Consider the following 21,924-nt stretch of genomic DNA (forward strand, 5'->3'; position numbering starts at 1 on the left):
CAAAACATTGGCTTTGAACTCCAAGGTGGGGAGCTGGCGAGTCCAGTACTTCCGTCGCCCTACATTTCACCAAGTGGATTCCTCCATAGCTGGTCCAGGGGGTGAGAGGAGACCAATTTCCGGGGAGGTATTGAGGCTCCTGCCTCCTGTAAGTCCTTACACCAATTATTCTTCTGGCAGTGCTGAGCAAACTCGTCACCCAGGTCATAGTTATTATCAGAGTCTGTCCCAAAATGGGAATGCAAAATGTGTTGTCTCCCTAGTGCAGGTGCTAAATCAAATGGGGGAAAAGGCAACTCGGGTAGAATCAGGTGCAACTTAGGTCAAGGTTGGACCGGGGTATAATTTAAGAGAACTATCAGGACCTCCTTCTACAGTGTCGATGGAGTCAACATAGGTGAGGTGCCCAGGGCTAGCATAGGTTGTAGTCCCAGAAGCAGGGTAGAGACAGAAAGCTAGTGTAAAGACAGGCTGAGAGGACTCAACTAGCGCCAAGGGCAGACCTACTGGCAGTACTCCAGATGGGAGGCCTGTTGGCTCCTTTTGGCCTAAAGGCTTACAAGAGTGAGTTGGCAGGGATCCAAAAAACCAGAGCATGGCTGCGCAGTACTCTTTGATCGATGCGGTGTTGCTGTTGGCCCTGGAAACACTAGTTGAGCCTGACCCAGGTGTCTGCCTTCAGGAGCGAGATCGAGAAGTATGGCTCAGGCAAAAGAGTGGTGCGAGGAAGGGGAATCCCGCTTACATATTTTGTGTTTCTTTTTGGACTTACCAGATGACTCAGACTATGACAAACCTCCAAGCAGCTCCATCAACTCTGGGACCGGGAATGAAGTTTGCACAAGGATCGAGACTTGGGGCAGTCCCGGCGAGGAATCTTCTTAAGCTAGGCGATGTTAAGTTTTGCCTTGCTGCCCTGGTGTCCTTTGAGTTTATTTACGTGCAGTTGCAGCAGGCCTCGGATGGTTACAAGCCCAGACACCATAGGCACTTGTGGTGGGGGACCAGTCACAGACAACTTATGTGGTACTTGTTCACCAGGACCTCCGCTTATAGTATGAGCTTCACTAAGAATTTGTATAGCTCAATTGCAATGGCATTTATGGCTGCAAAATCAGGGCTAGAAAGGATTGTAGAAGCTCACCAGTAGCATTAGGCCAGTAAAAAAACTTCCCCTGCACTTGTGCCAAATTAATAGAATTCACTTGTAATTCTCAGTTTTCTGTAACAGAAAGTAGGAGTTGATTTTCTGTCAAAGGACATTCCGAGACACCAGACAGTTGAACTCTTTTCCCAACATACCCAATTAATAAGGAGACCAAGTGATAAAGGAAAGACTTTATTTTATATACAAAAGAAGGGTGAAAATGGAAACTCCCCCCTAAAGAGGGGAAGCCATCAAATCAACGTCACATTTGAAAGTACGCCTGGATGCAACACAGGAAGCGTTGCATCTGGGCATAAAGACCAATAGCAGTAACATACGCTATTGTATGCAGCGGGCCCAGGGCCCTTTGAGGAGTCTCTTCCCAATGGTGTACAAGCCCTTGGATTTCTGAATGAACCAAAAACACACTTAATGGACATTCATTTTATGTTAATAAATAATACAGACCTCATAATCACAACTGAACTTTAAGACCACCAACCAGCATCAAGGAGAGACTGGGAATAAAACAGCGAGCTTGCCAAATAAAATGAAGTAAGCATTTCATGTTTTGCGCAATTTCAATGATAAAAAAAACAATATATTTTATGCACTTTGAATTAAAAAAAAAAGTTCACATTTTTACCCCTTTTCACAAAGACTTGAAAAATACAGTGAAGAAAAGGAATGGACAATAAATTATATTGGGTAAATTTTCTGAAATCATACACTATTCAACATTCTCTAATGATCTGAGATAAATGTTTAAAAACAGTTTTTCTATATGAAAAAGTCCCTGCATGCCTCAAAGCAAACTGGTACATAAGCGGTAAAGAAAAACGATTTGCTTTCTCTGGTTGTTGGTGCCACTTTTGAGACCTATTTTGTTGTTGCTTCACAGTATGCAGATGGCTAGCTACACTATGGCAGGGAAATACAGAAAGCACATGCGCGGTGTGAGTAGGGTCAATAATCCCAGACCATGAACCAAGAATCCTAGACAGCTTTGTAAGCCTACATGCAAGGCATGGAAATGTAACCCTCTCCAGTACAAACTGGCCCAGAATGCATTGAAATAGCAGTTTCTTTACTATGTGTAATAAAGAAATGCCAAAATATGTTTGGAGAAGAACAGTAGGGAAACAACACCCAACAGGGACAGGTTTACAGAAAAAAAAATCAGCATCCTGATTGGTAGTTCAATTGTTGTCCTAATTTCACTTGCTTTCTTACGTGTACTTCTGACTTCAAGCACAAAGCAAGCAACAAAAGTTTGAGTATTCAAACAGCCTACATTCCAAATTTGTGGTCAGTTTTGTGTGGGCAGAGTGCAGTGAAGGTGGGATGGGGGTGATGATTCAGACTAAAAATAGTCTGGGAAGCGGTTCGGAGCCCACTCGTACTTTTTAGAAACACATTTGTACAATTCTCTAGACCTGGCATTAGAAACAGTGATTTAAAAAAACAAAATAGAAAAATATGGCCTTGAAGGACAAAGTTTTAATATTCAGCCAAAGCAAAGGGGGCAGCTATATTCGTAGATCACCATGGCCAGTTTCACTGCACAAGAGCAGTATTCCTACAAGCAGAAACAAGACTCTTCCCATAATGCAACGACTTTCCTAAGATCCAAGTGTGAAAATTCCTGATGCAGTTCGTAAACCCTGTGGGTCATAATTTTGAGGGGAATATGCATTTTTATGAGAAACCGTGATGTAGGAGAGCATTGCATGAATGAACAGCGTTGTTCCCCAAATAGCATCCAACAAAGATTGCCAAGATCTAATTTTACGCCCAAACCATCCTGCTATTTTTAAGGCCAAACAGTAGACCTCATTGACATTATTTCTCAAACTAATTTCTAGCATTGTTCAATTTTATAGCAGATAAAGCAAGCCCAATTCCTTACTATCAATCTCTAAAACACTATAAGCACATGGAAGAAGAGATCCCGGTCAGGTAAAATCAGGTATATGCCAACGTCACACCTCGTCGGATTATCTAGACAAGAAAATGGAAAACAACTTGCATGCATTTTTGTTTTGGCTGAAAGCAGATCACAAAGAGGTTTGTATCCCTAGTTCTGGTGATAGTGCCTGGGAGCCAAAAAAACACTTTCAACAGATTTTATGTTGTGATTTTCCATTGCGTGTGGAAATTGGGGGCAAGCAAGTGAAAATGAATGTGTCAATGAAACATTTAACAAAACATTAATTTGAGATGGCAATGGTCTAACAACTCAGCTTTCAAGAGCGGACTGTAATATGTTCATAGTGACTAAGGGATATTTCCTACTGTGCACTTTAGTCAAAGCCACATTTCAATTGGCGTCTCATGCTGGGGATCAATAAAAAGCACTTGCAGCAGGAATTTATATTAAATCTCACTTGCAGCAATAAACTGAGGACCTCATCCGAAATTCCCCACCAATTAATTACATTGAAAACAAAAACCAACAGCCTAAACAGTTTTTAGAGACTGGGTAGTCCGTTTCTTCACTTGAACAACCTTCCAGGGCTTGCAACCTTAAACACTTAAATAGAACTTATTGTTCAATTTCATTCCCAGTAGAGCGCATACTACCAAAGAAACTCTACTACAATGTCAACAGTTGATGTACTAAACAGAAAAAGTAAATGGTAGTAAGAAATACCAAAATGTTAAGGGAAGTGCTTTCCAAATGTTTACTTTTCTTAATTGAAGCCATGCCTCCAACTTCCCTGTCCATCCTGCATTTTAGGTTTAAAGAAGATAAGAGTAAAAAGCTTTCAACAAATTATGAATTTTTATGGTTCAAATGGATGGCTACATTACCTAATATACATTACTTCATTCACAAAGATTCTGGCATAAATCCAGCATAAGGAAGCACATCAGCAGGTCAACAATTGCAAGGTAAGGCTGGCGAAAAATTGTTCAAACGTCTTCTGAGGGAAGGTATGGAGAAGTGCTAACATGGGAGGGGGTACACTAGGGCAAAAAATACATTCTTGGCTAGTGCTCCTGTTAAGAATCCACACCCTCTTATTGAAAGGGCCCCAACCTTGCAGCACTACATCTATTTTTGCAATGAACACCAATGTAATGAAAGCTAGGCGAACTAGCATCACATTTGATCTTTATATAAAATATATCCCACCATGAACTCTGCATGCAGTCATATGAAACTCATAGGAAATGGGGATAACTGAACTAGAGAAAAATAAGTTCCTACATTAAAAACAAGTAAAAGTTAACTGAACAGCTCTTTCCAGCCAGTCCTTTTAATGTGGTCATTAAGCACACGTGATGCTGTCTGGTGTGGACTGCTTGAGATGCCATAGATACACATCAAGAACATAAGTATGCCCATCCATAAAGTGTGCTGAGTTTATTATAAAAATCAGATCACAGCTCATCAAGCCAAATGCTTCAATTTGTAAGAACTGCAGTGGATCTGTGATGCCACCCTATTTAATGAGCACCGCTACCAACAACATCAGACATTTCTGCAGCATGCTTGGTGAACCATGCATCTCTATAAATCCAAACCATGAAGAACAATTACACTAAACTGCTGCTTTATCGACTTAATCTTTCAACTGACAATTGCACCCATGACAAAGCAAGTAATAAAAGAAGCATCCATCTGCAGGAGGTTGAAACTGAAGAAAGCACATCCACCAATTTGGTACCTAGAGGAACGTGGGTTGCTTCATTACTACTTAGATCCCATCTTAAAATCTTTATTTTACCCATTATCGCTGTGGTTTTGATGGTGAGGACAGAGTACATGTCTCGTAATGGACTCAAACTTTATGGGCAGGAAATTACTACATACCTGAAATGTCAGATGATATTTTACACTAAAAGGTGTTATGTATGGCCTGCACTATCAACTTGCTCCTTCTGCCTGGATTGTGTACTTTTCACACTGCGGCCTGGAGAGTCACAGTCTGGAGCAAATATTTTCACAGGCAGGCGACCGTACTCTTAAACTGTTGCATTCACTGAAAAATCAATAGATTTGCTCTCATTTACTGCTTCAATGTTTGGATATTAACGGTGAGAAAACAGATTCTTGAGTAAATGAAGATTATGTTGGCTGATAGCATCCAAAGGAGACTCACAGGTAAGAGTGATTCATTCAGTACTGATTTGAGATCTACCACAATCCTGCACAGCTCTTCCATGTCAATTATGAAGAGATCCTGTGCTCATGAACTGAACATGAATGGGCCTGATTTAAATTCTACCTTAATGCACAGAGGCCCTTGTATTCTGAATGCAGTGTGTTCACAGTGGTGGGAGATATTCCATACATAGAAACAGTTATGGACACACACATATCACACGCCTTCTGTACACTGACCTCAAAAGAATTTCATAGAATCATTTCTACTGGTTAACACCCAGATTTCAAGTCTGTACAGAAAATATGAATTCACTCACCCACTCCTAAAGTTCTTACAAATCTTGCCACATTCATCTCAACGACGCAGAAAGCAGCAACGGGGAAGCCATCTTTACAGCCAAACAATGTTCACTAAGAAGCCTTTCTACCTGTACAGTGAAAGAGCCTGCTGACCCATAAGTGTGCCCATGTATCTCACTATGCTGGCTGCTCTGGGTTTGACACGAGAACAGAAAGTGGACAGCTATCTCCACAAGCACAACATATAATTTACGGAACTTTTTTTCTTAATTATTTTACAGTTATAATTTGCCCTTATTTCAGAGTTCAAAATATGGCTATTTGACTAGTGCAAGAGGCCTTGGTAGGAACCAGCATTACCAGCATGCTTTTGAGAGACTGCAACCCCCCTCCCCCCATACACTGAAGAATCGTTACAAAATGAGATAATAGCTTAATACCCCAGAAATTACCTGAAGGGTCTTGTTTAATTAAGACCCACTTGAAAACAAATTCTATATACAGATAAGATTCCTGAAAGTTTGTAACCGACCACATTCATTCGCTTAAACATTTAGGTCAACAACAAAAAATATATATACACACACTCATACCTCGACAATCAACTGCATACAAGTCAATCCCCACCCTGAGTGGGGAGAAGAGGACATGGGATGTGAAGGCAAAGTACATAGATTGCAGTTTGTTCGGTTTTTTCTTTCAGGCACTTTTGTGGGGCTCTGGAAACAAAATCACTGCACTGTGAACCAAAGAGTACACTGGACGTCTTTCACTATATAATACAGTAGCAGGTTTCTCCTATTACTGGGGAAAATGAACAAATGCTGCTCTAAAAACTGAAGACAAATTTTGGTGGCCCTCTCTACCCCCAAACTGCTATTAAAATGTCAGAAATTATCACGGTCAAGGTCCTAAAGTAGAACAAAAGATATTTTATTTGAGAAGTTGGCTATCACAAGACAAGCCGGCATAAAGATAAAACTGTTCTTTAAAGCTTGCTGTTTTCAATGCCTTCTACCAAGCCCCTCCAAAGGATGGTTTCCTGTACTTCGAGTCAAAAATCATTTTTAATTACTCTAAATGAAATCAAAATAGTTTTTTTATTCCACTGTTTGAATCCTGTTTTCTCTTACTGTGACGCAGGATGGACATCTTGGTTTAAAACAATGTGTCCGAGTCAGCGCAAAGCAAAAGGACATCACAGAGGATTGTCAAAAAAATACACGAGACATGGCTAGTCGTGATGAAAATGATATCCAGAAATTGGTTGCAATCCAGACAGGGAGTGAATAGAGCAACTGCTTGTGTCATGGACTTTTATGTTTGGTTGCGCTAACCCTAATCATAACAAAATGTTTTCAAAATAAGATTGAGGTATGATTTAGTACAGGAAAGGATGTAAAGAGTCGCGGTTGCATGACCACAACTACTGCACAACAAAAAATAGGCCTCTTGAATGGCACTCGCACGTCAAACAGGTAGACAGAGAGTAGGGACCATCCACTCCAGACATCACGGACTACAAGCAGGAGACTTGAGTGCTAACATCAAGCTCCAAACTACATCTATAATAGAATCATTGTGGATTTCTACGGCTGCAAAATGTTACTACAATATGGTCATATATACCAGGTTATGAGAGAGTTCATCAGATAATGACCAGATAAAAAATGCACATGTTAAGCTTTTAAACGGAGACTGGGAAATGCAGACATCAATCGAGATGAGGAAGACCTTGCTTTTGGAAGTAAGAAAGGCTAATGTTTTTGGAAAAGGGGAAGACCTTGAAAATTAGCATATTTCTTAGGAACAAGGTAACAACTCATTTGGAAGTAGGCCAAGCATGTTCGTTTTTGCGAGCTCACCAAAGAAACGTTTACAGTAGAAATGTAAGAATGTTTGTGTAGATGCTCAGAGACATTCAATATAGACAGTTTCATCTAGCAAGCAAAAAGAGTTCCATCCTCACTTGGCCAAAGGGAAGTCACATGGAAACATTACATCCCTAACCATTCGTCCAATAGCCTCAAATGGATGGACTAGAAACGCTGGTTGGTTGGCGGGCTTAACGCATCCAAAAAGAAATGGGAATTTCTGTACAGTTGTTCATGGGTCTGGGAGGTGAGGGATGATCACTGCATCTTTCTCTCCAAAAACACATTGTGGCTTCTGATAGGTCTTGGATAAACAGAGTCAGGCTTCAATGTAGCTCGAGCAGTCTATCTTGTTTAGTTATAGCAGAGGCTTTGATGTCCAACTATGAGAAGAGGTACTGCAAAGATCCTTTTTTCATTGTTCATGACAATTAACCAGAATAGCAATTGTCAAGGAGCCCAGCAATGAAAGAGGTGTCTTAATTCACTGGTGGAGGAAAATATTTCAGCCCCTCAGCTGAGCAAAAATGTAATGTTTTTGGAGGTTCCTGCAAAAGCTTTCTAAACTGGGAACAGAGGAAGGAAAACATAAATTGCCATGACTTATGTGAAAGATACGTTTGATGGTCAGAGACTTCTTTGAAAGCAGCAGGAAACAACTTTGTTTTCAGTCTGGACATGGCCCACTCCACATATAGGCCCTGCGAATAAAACCTCAGGCAGTCCCTTGGGACACTTATCATACTGAGCTAGTGCAAAAGCATGCTCCAATACTCCTTTGCAACTGGACAGCAGGATAAAGAGGTACGCGTGATAAAGCAATCCCCAGCACTGAAAATACATAGGAGTTTTTCAAGATTAAATACAAAGCTAGAAAGTGTGTGGCATGTGGCCTTTAACGAACAAATTAAGGATGCCAAACCACTTTTGCACTATAATTCGTGCAAATGAAGTGTAAACACTGTCCCATGGTTTCTACCTTCCGCCTTGACATCATCCTGACCCCTGTAGGACTTGAATCTCAGATGACACCTTCCAATACAGGAAAAAATAACAGTGGTCTGTAGCTAAAGAATAATCTTATGTGGATACTGCACTCCAGATAAGCTCTCCCACCTCTGGTCTTTAAAATCCCTGAAAATATCACTTACATTTTTAGTCCGAGTGATTCCTTAACTGAGCAGCACGACTGAGGAAACTAGAGCTTTGCTTCAATGTGTTACATTGACTGACTGTTTCTGCACGCTTTTTTTTAGAAGCACAGGGAAACCTTCATTTTGGATAAGGTTAGAAACACACATTAACCGAATAAGTTTCTCTGACCAACGGTCTTCAAGACTTCTAATCCTTCCGATTAATGACATTCTGCAATACTGTAAAGCACTCAAGTGTAATAAAAATGTAACTGAATTAAATAAGGAATACCCATATTATACAATTTTACAGCACACACATTCGCTGAGCAATCGCTACACTAACCCTGAGAGTAGTAGCATAGGGAACATTCAAGACCAGAAAAAGATTAACTTTTGAATGCTAGATTACCAATTATGATGAATGTGGGTCCACCTTTGGCCTACCCTGACATTTTTTTACTGGAGTCCTTCAGTGGGGTTTTAAACATTACCTTCAGCATAGAGTACAAGGTATAACAATCTTCCTATTCAAACACTTTCCTACAGATATCCACTGCATCACAGAAGTCTAGGTCAAAGAAATGAGACAGGATTTTCCAGAGACAAGGTGAAATATGTTCACCCTATTCTGCCCAAACAATCACAGTAGTTAGTACCCCTATTTAAAATAAAAAATACTATCTGCAGGTGATTGGATATGCGAAGCTTCACAACCAATACAACCCTTACACAGGTGATGTCAATAAAATAGCCCAAAAAACAAATAACAGGTATAACATACTTGCCACGTTAAACCGAAAAAAACAAAGTGCAACTACGTTATCTGGCTTTAAATTAGTCCAGATATTCAAGGAGTAGACATCCAGTGATATGTCGGTCAGCCAAGACCGTAGACAGACTCGCCCACCAGTATTCAATTGGGGACAGTCAATTAGTGGCAATAAAAACAAATAAAACAGCCGGCAACCCATTTCTCCAATATAGTTGATGGCCCTAGAAATACAAAAATAGAAGATTAAATATGGCCTTTTCATCTACAAGTTGAAGCTAGTCCTGGAGAAAAGAAACACTGCTGCTGTCCTACATGCTCCTGATCAGAAAAGAGCTTTGTAAAAGAAAAGGAAACAAAATGGAAACGGACTGGTGCAGTAGATTAGACATTCTCACAGCTTTGTGTGTTATGCAAGTGCAACTGTTTAAATAAAAAATAAAAAAATAAATGAGACTCTACACTGCTATACTCAATGCAAGGAACTGACAACTTGAGTGTTCCAAGAAATCAGACAGCCAAAGACACCTGGTTGGAGAAACGTCACAGGCGTCTAGGCACAGTCTGCATGCCAAACCACGCAGCTCAGACCATTCGCGGCACTGCCCTTATAGCATAAGAGCAGTGCCGGGATTGGGTGGGGGCCTGTGCCCCAGTGCATGCTGAGACTCGAGGAGAGCCGGCGAAGAGGACCAAGGCGGCCCGCATACTTAGGTACTTTTTTTATTTCAATATTATTCCCCTGTCCCGCCTCCCCAATTCAAGATTGTGGCAGGCGCCACTGGCATCAACTACATGTCTCTCAGACACCAACAGACTGATGCATGCCCCTTCAGGTCATGATGTCATCAGGCAAGGACACACCCATCTTGTAATGTAGTTGTGAGTGTATCAAACACAGACTGAACTAAATCTGTTCTCGTAAACCAAAAAGTAACGGCAACCATAAATGCAGACTCACAGTGGGAGTTAAGGGGCAGGTATGCATGAAGTAGACAAACATTTAAGGGTCTTTGAGAAGTGTAGACACTTTGAATAATAAATTCAACAAGTAGGTTTTTGTAAATGGCTGTCTTCTGTGTCCAAATGTTCCTTTTTCCCTTCCGAAGCTTCCCAGTCTCTTGGTTGATTTCAATGTCCCATCTTTCACGGCTTTCCAGGATTTGTAGATTGTCCAGGCCTGTTCAGAGAAATCCTTTAACTCCTTTCTCTTTTTTGTGTGGGGTGTGAAAAGGAGAGTGCACAGAAAAAGAATTAGGTGGAGAAGAAATGTGGCAAAGGAAACGATTGATGTTCCTTCTGCCCAGTGCCCTCACTCTCCATCCCCACATTTTAACCGAAGCCCCTCCAAACGTAAACCTCTATTAAGAGACTGGAGAGGCCTGGTACATCGGCCACAGCTGCCCATCATACACCAGAAAGGTCAGCTGTCAAACTGTATCATCACCAGATCCAGACACAAGGATGGGGAGGTGGTTCTATGGGGCAGGGGACTGAACACAATGGTCTGCCCCTTACTCTAAATCTAGTTTTTTTGGTTTAGAATTCCACCTATTCCCCTTCCTCCTCCCTTCAAGTCAGAAATGGCAGGAGTCCGAAGGTGCAGCTGGGAACTGCAAAAGTCCCTGGAGGTTCAAGGAGGCACAGACTACTTGTGTCGCTGGGCATTCTTCTTCCTTTTCCTCTTAAAGAAACAGCAGCACCTATAAGACAAGAAACATCAAGTCACATTCATTCTTTCAAATTCCATCATAAAATGTATACAACTTTAATATGTGTCAGTACTGACTTCTGTAGTGAAGATACGGTTATTGGAACAGTCTTTTTAAAGTTTTTACCCATAATAGGTATAACCTCCTCTTTTAGTGCTGGAAAAACAGTCAGTATCTGTCCGAAGAGGAAACTACCATAAGCTACCCACAGCGAGAACACAATGGATCCCGTGCTATCTAACAGTGTAGCATCAATGTACTTTTGCTGACCAAATAACTTGAAAAACCATAACTCAACAAGAACACCCAACACTATTGTGAAAAGTCACGTTGTTGTACATGTGAAGACACCCTGCTTAAGCCACAGCAGGACGTTACCACCATGTCCTCATTGCTACAGTTTACAGATTGGCAGTTGGTGGTGTAATTAAGCAATTCAGAATCCCAAAGTCCTATTTTTATGACTCTGAACCGCAATTAAACCCAAATTTACCTTTCAGTGTTAATGTTAACCTGTTTAACTACACATAAATCAGGAAAGATGCCCCAAAACTTACTAGAGGGACCTCACTACAAGAAAGGTGGAGAATTATTCCATGCTCTAAAAGATGCAAATTCTGTGGCTTTAAGTAGACACATGCAAATGAGGTCGCGGAGTAGTGGACAAAAGGGCCGCCTATTAGATATCGGACACACAAAAGGATGACCTCAGATGACTTACAACCAGGAACCCATTGTGAATTGGTGTTCCAAAAATGGAAGCACCATTGAGCCTTCATCTATCAGCTGAGTTACTGAAATTGAGCAAGGCCCAGACTAAAGGTCCTTAACCATATTTCACTGCACATTTCAAAAGCAAGAGAGTAGAAGACTTAAATTAGGAGCAGAGATCCAAGAGTTATCACATGGCTACTCTCCTCTGACAGGAATGCACCGACATCCACCTGTCCGCAGGAGTCCACAGAATGAAAGTCTCATCTACAGAATTGCATTTATTGTTCAGTGACAGGAGTTGGCAGTTTAAGGCCATACATAGTGAAATGAGGCATACCAGTGCTGTCACTTCACAAAAGTCATCTAATTTAACTAGAAAGCCGTTCATTGAACTAACCCAATCCCTTCACGATCTATGCACATTATTCCAAGAAGAGGGAATGCAGCCTCTTCTCCCAAGTCTCCCACACACAATCAATAAAAAGAGTATGAAACCAACTTACAAAGGAAGGTCGGATTTCTCTTAACAGACAACGGGACAGGTGGGGGGGGGGGGGGGGTAGGGGTCAATAATAATATTGTTAATACAATGGCCTGTGTCAAACCTGTAGAAACAGTCTTGGTTCATGCAAACAATGTACAAAGAAGAGCTTCAGACAATGACAGAGGAAATAGTGCAGACTGGAAACAACACACAGAGGGCATGGGAGTGGCATGTCCTGGCCATTGGGCAAATCCTACTGTGAACTACAACATGTACTTCTAAACCATGAATCTTTAATTGGTAATTATCAAATACTGTAGATAGATTTCGTGTTTAATATACACTCAGTGGATTAAAGGGGATCAGCCTCAAAATCTAATCTTGGGAGAAAATTATTAAGCGGGTACCATTAAACAATTGAACAAACAATGGAAAATACTTTAAGGCCATTCAGTCGTTTGGTAGCTTTGGAACAATGATGGGAGGCATGTCCAAGGACAGGATACACAAGAGAATTGGATCTTTGAAGGCTGAAAGATTTGGATGACAATTTATAAGATTTTCAATTTACATTTTATTAATCATATTATGCATGTATCTTGTACATCTATGGGGCCAATTTTAAGCCAGCAATGTCACTAGTGAAAGTTGACCTTTCAGATCATACATTAAGGAGCGAACTACTAAAGATAAGTAGCATGTGAGATGGTGTCAGCTTTAGCTTTTGAATATTCACATGTTTAGGTGTGTTCCTTCCCCTTTGATGGTCTTCTGTTATCTACCCTCAAATGCAATCCATTAACAGCTGACTACAACAGTTCACTTATTTTCTGTTTGACTGGTGACTTTTTCCCGAAAGTTCATTCTTAGGACACCTTATCTAGGATCAGTAGTATCCTATATAACAGTTCTCTCTTAACTGTGCCTAAACATAGAACAGAGTTTAGGCCTAGACCAGTACTGTGCCCCAGTGGGATGCAATATGGTGGTAAAGGTTGACGCAAAACAAATGCTACTTGTATTGAAATCAGACTTCGGCGTCAGGTGGTGGAACTATATCAAACACCTCAGTAGTCCTTTGACACCAGGCAATCAAAAGGTGGTGTGGGATAGAAGACAAGCAGCTTATAGTGCACAATTAAATTCCGGATACATATTTACCACATGCAGTAGCAACAGCAGTAACAACAACCTAAATCTTACTTCCAGGAGGAAGATTGATACTGTGCATGGTGGCGCTCCATTCCAAAACAATAGATGTTTGTTGTGTCGCAATACAGAATAACAAAGGCAGACTCTGTTACATGAGCTGATGCCAGCCAGAGTATTTTCAATCTAGTCAACTTCCATTTCTCAGGGCACGGTCTACCATGGCCTGTGGTGCTTGGCACTCTAATTCCAAACTAGAGAGTTTGGAGTGTTAATTGAATATAGACAGATGCATACTTTGAGTGACCTTCCCAAGTAACCCCAATGTGCACAGCTGTGCTCCTGGTAGTGATGTCAAACCGTTTCACACAAATCTAGCTTGATATTGAAGGGAAGACATGGCACGGTCCTATTCAAATAAGGCAAATTATTTACTCTTGGGTGAATATTGCATAAACACAGAGAGCTTGATAAATTGTGATGTCCCTACAAATTATACAGATACAGAAAGCAGGTTATGTTTGGGTGAAAATGGACTGAATTTTAATGAAATCTAGATATCAAGCTATCTAGTTGTGATTCTGGTCTACCACATTCCAAATAACAGAGCTCCAAATGTTATTGTATGCACAGAGAGGGTGCTACTTAAAACCAGACAGCTTAGTACCCATGGTTATAGTCTTCATCAAATTATAGAAGCTAGATTTCTATGGTGGAAGATACTTCGCTGGAGCTTACTCAAATTAGAGACCTGGACATCTTAAAGAAATACTAGTAAAATGTATTTCTAACCGGAGAGCTTGATATTCCAAACCAGCTAGCTTAATATCACATCTAAACTGTTCTAAGATGGGATCTGATATCCCCAATACGCTACTGGAAGGGAATGTGCCATAGCAAATCTCCCAGATCTAACAGGTTTCTATAGAATCCTCATTCTGTGACACATCAGCAACAACCCTCCCTCTTACACGGACAGATCATCTTGCTTGACTCCAAGTTAATGCAGGACCTCAGATACGATTGTCATGTTCAATGTTCCTGAAAAGACCTGCCCTTAATTCTACTTTTAGAATATGTCCACCATTACAGTTAAAACTCCGATTTTAAATAGGTCTTTGTGCTAGAAGTAGACAAAATAAACCTATCTCCACTGGCCGTCAAGGCATTTCTGGAAAGTACCCTGATTAAACCAGACATCAGAAATTAGAAAGATTAATCTTACTTAACTTGCTGGTTAAAGGCTGTTTCTGCAGGCATGTAGGACATTCGTACAGAAGGGAAGAGGAACCTCCTCTTCCAATGATTTTTTTTCGCATTATGCGAAGAATGATTATCGCAGTTGATTTTCACCAATTCACTTATTATTTGAGCAGGAGCACTTTGACACCCATGGCTCCAGATTTGAAGCATCAAAGTTTAATTTGATAAGTCCAAGATCTTCACGCAACAAAGCTACGTTGCATCTTCCGTTAATTATGCGTAGGCCCTCATATTGGACATTACCTTGAAGAGAAGTGCCTTAATGACCTTGACCCCACTAAAAATCAAAGATATGATCTTTGGAAAAGACAGGAATATGGAAATACATCTTGAACATTAATAGCAATAGGTCAGTCTCCTCAAACAGCATGAGTAAACTGCTGAGAAAAAATGCATATAGTTTTCGTTTATAATATCTGTATTTTCAAACCTTACATCTATAGAACCATGGATTATTTTCTTCTGCACCAGACAGTAACTTTTTTAACCTAATCTTCGAGGACGCGATTCACAACATACCTAGCACACAAAACAGTCACGTAGCGTCTGAGGATGAACATGGCTAGACAGAAGTGGGCCTTGTTGAAGAAAGTTTGGATGGCAGATCAAAAGAACCCTCAGAATCTTCCACCATCAGCACAAGACACAAGTGTGGGGGATGGGGTCACTAGTAGTTTACTGCTTTTGGTGCCTTTCAGAGCTACAGACCTTCGAAGGCTATTTTATAGACTGTGGATATCTGTAGTCTGACCTCTTGGTAGGGAGGAGGTAAATAATTCCACTATGAATGAATGAATGACGGAATTTGTATAGCACGAACAGCTACTCAAAATTGAGTGTCCCAGCACTGCCAACAAAAGTAGGGCTATGCGGAAGGCAGATTCAGTTGCTGTGCTTCTGAGCTCTAGGGTGAGGCGGTTCCCGATCTTGGTAGTGCATACTAGTCCGCTGGAGTCACAAACGTCTGAATTTTTTAAAGGAGGGGATTGCTATGGGGTGAGCCTTGCTGGAATGTATGATTATGCTAGGTTGAAACTCTGACTCTTTTGTTCAACTAATTGGGTCAAACATTGTGCAGGGCACGTGCTAGGGGACGGTCTCTACAATTAAGCCTTTTGCTGACCGAGGTTGCGTAGTCCAGTCGGGAGAGAATTGTGACTCAAACTATCGTTTTGCAGGCTTCCCACGGTAGAAGTAATTTTCCAAGAGCTTTGAGGATCTTGATACATATTCTAGCAACTAAGTAGATCAGGGTCTTTAAATAAAGGAGGTGTTGAATGTGATTCCCAGGTTTCTCGCCTCCGAAGTGGGCAGATGAGGGGTAAGACTATCTTTGGGCCAAGTGCAGGCCCAACCCGGATTAGGATTAGACCCTAACAGTATGATTTTTGTTTTATATGGGTCATCTTGTACATGGCATTCTTTGAGCCAACAAAGGCTGCTTTTATGCAGTTTGAGAAGTAATCCTTGCAGATGTCCGATTTGGCTTTATAAAAGAAGACCAACTGGGTTTAGTCAGCATATGAGACTATAGTGATGCCGAATGACTTTACCAAGATGGGCAAGGGAGACATATAAAAATTAGTGTTGGGCTGAGTGAGGAACCCTAAGGTACAATAACAGATAAAGTGTTATCCTCCTGCACTCGTTTATTCAAGATTCTTCAAATAATTTGAACTATTGTTGGCGCGACTCGTGTCCCAAGGCGTCCAACCTTGTCTTATAAACAGGTATATGTTGTGGGGAGTGGCTCCTTCCCACTGACAAGTGCGCACAGTAATCAATGAAACATACTAGTTTCTTCACTGGTTTAAATTCATTTTTTCCAAGTTTATTGCAACGTGTAGACAAATCAAAGTTTCACGTGTTTCAATGTTCATAATTCATTTGGAAATTTTCAATTTTTTTTGTCTCAATTATAACTCCAAAGGGCAACAGATAACATCCACCCAATGCATTTCGGGTCAAGTAAAGCTGACCCTTCGTCAGGGGTTTATATGAAATGAAACAGGACCAATTAATTCACTGTCCTATTACTCAATGTCACAATATTAATCATATGCAATGACAGCATATGATTATTGAAAATAATGCTACAGAGAAAACATTTCTATTCAACATGGATAACGCTCAAAAATTTCCAATCTTTAGATCCACTATCGTTGCGATATCACTATCATACAATAGCTCGCTTGCATAGTCTTCTGTGCAGTGTATACATTACGCGCAACATTTTTATATGGCACACATCATTGCTAACGAAACTACTTACAAAGGACCAATGGGTCTGAAACAGCGGATGTACAAACTTCTCGGCTTCTCAACGGTGAAGTTACGCGCCAAATGTTGCAAGTTAATACAAACCAAATACCGGTCACATGATCGGCAACAGGGCCAATCAGCTGCAACCTTAAGCGGTGACACAGATCACATGATAGGGTGTACGAAGGCTTCACGGAAGTAAACATACTCTATGCTCACAGTGGATATTTCATATTGCGGAAGCAAAAACAGTCTGAGCGCAACTAAATAGAATATGTAAAAGGAAACAATAATGCATGGTGAAACATTAGCAAACGAAAAAATGAAGAGCGAATACATGACATTATAATCAATGGTTAACTGGGCCCAGAATGTGTTTAAGGACAATGCTGCAAACCATTCATTCTATAGAAAACATGAATGTTCAATACGATCATTGAGCCCAATGGGATGGGCGGAGTTCAACTTTTTGATCCAAAAATATTCAGATCTCAGTCTTTGCTTAAAAGGATCCTGGTCTCGGCGTTGTGTGATTTTCTCTAACACCATGAAGCGTAATTGAGAAATCTGATGTCTAGCTTCCATCCAATGACATGCTAGAGTGGATTTAATGTTCATCAATCTTATATTGCTTTTATGTTCAGTTATACATGTTTTCACCTTCCTTTCAGTCTGTCCCACATATGTTTTGCCACATGGGCATTTGATAGCATAAACACAATTCATGGTGTCACAGGTGCTGTTATGTTGGAGTTCAATTTGATATTCTGTGGTGGGGTGGGTGAATTGGTTTCCCACAATGACCTTCCGGCAATGAATGCAGTTTTGGCATTTTTGCATACCTCGATACGTCATCATAATTCTCTTAGGGATGTTCAATAGTTCTTTAATGTTTCTCGATCGTTGGAAGGCAAATGTGATCTTCTCATTGTATAAATCTTTAAGATCTGGTTCTAACTGAATTCATCTCCAATGTTTATTGATTATCTTTTTGATCTTGGATGAGTCAGAGTATTTCAGAACACATACAGTTTTAGTTTCTTGCCATTTAGTCTTTTCTTTCAACAAACTGTCTCGACATTGTGTAGCCACTTTTTTTTAAAGACTTTTCCGGGACATCATTTGGGTAGCCTTTTGCATGATATTTAATCGTTTGTTCTTGCAAAGGGATTGTCAAATCTGTTTCATTGGAGGTGATGCGTTTCATTCTGATGTATTGGGATGTTGGTAAGTGTTTTTTTAGTGATGTAGGATGAAAACTTTGAAAAAGTAGTGATGAATTTTTATCTGTTTTTTGATATGAACATTAGTGATAATGGTGTTTTGATAAATTCTCACTTTCACATCAAGAAATGCAATTGATTGGTCATCGATGGTATGAGTAAATTTGATGCGGTCATTACGTGAATTCAATATCATGATATTGTTTTCAAGTTTTTGACGACTTCCTCTCCATATTATGAATAGGTCATCTATGTACCTCTTGTATGTGACCAAATGTTCTGTCCATGCTGTATTCTCCAAAATGAAATCTGTTTCAAATTTACTCATAAAAATATTGGCGTACGAGGGGGCCCCCCCGAACCCCATGGAAGTTCCCCTGCTTTGGTTGTAAAATTCTCCTTCCACTCAAAATAGCTACAATACAGTGCGAATTGCATCAATTCAATGACCAACAGTTTTTGTGACTCCTCTAAGTAACTGTTTACTAAGCTCCATTCTAATGCTTCAATCCCTTCATTGTGGGGAATAGAAGTATAAAGGGCCGTGACGTCAATGGTGCATAGTAAGTATGACTCATTTCTCTCGAGTTCAATAGTGTTTAATTGGTTCAAAAATGAAGTGGTGTCTTTTATGTATGTTGTGCTCTTTTGTACGATAGGTTGTAGAAACTTACCTATAAATTTCCCAATGGGTTCAGAGATTGACCCACACGCCGAGACGATGGGTCTGAATGGAGGGTTAGTTGAGTCTTTATGTATTTTTGGTAACATGTATAACTGTGGTCGTCTAGGATATTTCATTTCAAAGAATTGTTTGGTTTTCTCATTGATCCATTTCATGTCATATGCATGGTTGATGATTTTTTGTAGAATTAGTTGGTATTCGCCTTTGGGATCTGATTCTAGAGGAAGATATATATCTGGATTGTTGACATGATCGTTGACATTTTTGATATAGAAATCAGTGTCCATAACTACTAAGGCACCTCCTTTGTCTGCCTTCTGAAATGTTAGTTGTTTGTCATTGCTGAGATTTTTTAAAGTATTCCATTCGCTAGAGGATAAATTGCTCTTTTTCGGTTTAGCAAAAGTTATTTGTTGGACATCTGTGAGGACCGACCGTTCAAAAGCTTCAATGGTCTTGTGAGTGAAAGGCGCATAAAATGAACTTTTCGGTCTGAACTCTCTTTCTCTTGCATTTTCTAGTTGAGTATCTTTGCTGTCTTTAAAGAAATATTTCAATTTTAAAGATCTGAAGAATTTAAATAAAGCAATATCGGTTTCTGCTGGATTAGAGCGATAAGTGGATACAAATGTGATCCCTTTGTTCAAGAGCTTGATTTCTGCTGTGGTAAGTTTTTTAGATGAAATGTTCACAATCAGGTGGCTTTCGTCTTCTGGCTCCTTGTCCTTTCTGCGATGCTTTTCTCTGTTTCTGCGTCCTCTTCTTGTGGTTCTGGTGTTATCGGTGGAGCATTTGCGGCTGGACTGATGTCTAAAAAACCCTCTTGAGGGATCAAGCTGCTGGTTGATGGTTTTTGCTATTGGTGTCTAAGATTTGTCTGTTGGTATATTGGATTTGATTATGGGTCCCCTAGATGGGGCTATGTCTGAATCCGACACAATGCTCTCTTGGGATGAGGTTGTTGTGGTCTTTTTTGATTGTTGTTGTGGTTGATATTTCCTTTGGTTATAAATGTCGGCCAAAGTATAAACTTCTTCAAGTTTATAATCCAAGGTGTCTCTACGATAATTCCGGACTTTTCGATCATTAACTTCCTTAGCGTATTTATCTAGTTTCTTGTTTACATCTTCTAGTGTTTTTTGTAGATCTGGAAGTTTGTTGATTTCAGTGTGTAAAATCTTAATTTCTTCTTCCAATTCTGTCAACACTTTGGAAAGTTCCTCTACAATTAACAGAATCAAATCTAGGGAACATTTGTTTAAAATTTGGTACCAACGTTCTACGAATTTTTTGCTATTCTTGCACAGCATTGGCTTAAGGGCTATCCTGAGGCCTCTAGGTATTCTTTTATTCTTGTGGTAATGGATTAGCGTGGTGGCATGCATCCTCTGGTTAATCTCTTTTTTGCTCATGTATTCGAATTGTCTTATTAATTGCGCAGTTGTAGTTTTTTGTGAAGTGAATTGTCTGGTTTCCTGGATCAACTCATATTTCTAGTGCTGCTTCTGAAGTAAAACCTAAAATTTCAGCTTTGTTGGTTGTTAATAGTGCAATATCATCTAGTTGCATGGTTCTGTTTTGGTGCAGACGGGGATAGGCTGGACTGAAGGTACAATAACTTACATACTTACTATGTACCATTGACGTCACGGCCCTTTATACTTCTATTCCCCACAATGAAGGGATTGAAGCATTAGAATGGAGCTTAGTAAACAGTGACGTAGAGGAGTCACAAAAACTTTCGATCATTGAATTGATGCAATTCGCACTGTATTGTAGCTATTTTGAGTGGTAAAGAACATTTTACAACCAAAAGAGCGGCACTTCCATGGGGTTCGGGGGGGCCCCCTCGTACACCAATATTTTCATGAGTAAATCTGAAACAGAATTCATTTTGGAGAATATAGCATGGACAGAACATTTGGTCACATACAAGAGGTACATAGATGACATTCATAATATGGAGAGGAAGTCGTCAAAAACTTGGAAACAATATCATGATATTGAATTCACGTAATGACCACATCAAATTTACTCATACCATCGATGACCAATCAATTGCATTTCTTGATGTGAAAGTGAGAATTTATCAAAACACCATTATCACTAATGTTCATATAAAAAAACAGAAAAATTCCTCACTACTTTTTCAAAGTTTTCATCCTACATCACTAAAAAAACACTTACCAACATCCCAATACATCAGAATGAAACGCATCACCTCAAATGAAACAGATTTGACAATCACTTTGCAAGAACAAACGATTAAATATCGTGCAAGATGCAACCCAAATGATGTCCCGGAAACGTCTTTAAAAAAAGTGGCTACACAATCTCGAGACAGCTTGTTGAAAGAAACCTGTATGTGTTCTGAAATACTAAACCTGTATGTGTTCTGAAATAATACTCTACTGACTCATCCAAGATCAAAAAGATCAATAAACATTGGAGATTAATTCAGTTAGAACCAGATCTTAAAGATTTATACAATGAGAAGATCACATTTGCCTTCCAACAATCGAGAAACATTAAAGAACTATTGAACATCCCTAAGAGAATTACGAGGACGTATCGAGGTATGCAAAAATGCCAAACCTGCATTCATTGCGGGAAACCAATTCACCCACCCCCCAAAGGATATCAAATTGAACTCCAACATAACAGCACCTGTGACACCATGAATTGTGTTTATGCTATCAAATGCCCATGTGGCAAAATATATGTGGGACAGACTGAAAGGAAGGTGAAAACACGTATAACTGAACATAAAAGCAATATAAGATTGATGAACATTAAATCCACTCTAGCATGTCATTGGATGGAAGCTAGACATCAGATTTCTCAATTACGCTTCATGGTGTTAGAGAAAATCACACAACGCCGAGACCAGGATCCTATTAAGCAAAGACTGAGATCTGAATATTTTTGGATCAAAAAGTTGAACTCCGCCCATCCCATTGGGCTCAATGATCGTATTGAACATTCATGTTTTCTATAGAATGAATAGTTTGCAGCATTGTCCTTAAACACATTCTGGGCCCAGTTAACCATTGATTATAATGTCATGAATTTGCTCTTCATTTTTTCGTTTG

At 40.0% G+C, this 21,924-nt stretch overlaps 1 protein-coding gene across 7 annotated transcripts in view; it reads right to left on the reverse strand.

Moving 5' to 3' along the window:
• Nucleotides 1–1,323: 1,323 nt before the first annotated feature.
• CSNK1G1 (casein kinase 1 gamma 1) overlaps nucleotides 1,324–21,924 on the reverse strand; it is a 766,422-nt gene continuing 745,821 nt past the window's right edge. For 4 of the 7 annotated variants that reach the window (XM_086959211.1, XM_086959214.1, XM_086959215.1 and 1 more), the window contains one exon: nucleotides 1,324–11,043. In XM_086959211.1, the coding sequence (XP_086815337.1) occupies nucleotides 10,989–11,043 (55 nt within the window). In that variant the 3' untranslated portion in view covers nucleotides 1,324–10,988. The remainder of the gene's footprint in view (nucleotides 11,044–21,924) is intronic. The other 3 variants (XM_086959213.1, XM_086959209.1, XM_086959210.1) reach the window with 1 other exon arrangement.

Source organism: Lissotriton vulgaris, chromosome 2_2 (assembly GCF_964263255.1).
Source record: "Lissotriton vulgaris chromosome 2_2, aLisVul1.2, whole genome shotgun sequence".
Classification (NCBI taxonomy): Eukaryota; Metazoa; Chordata; class Amphibia; order Caudata; family Salamandridae; genus Lissotriton; species Lissotriton vulgaris.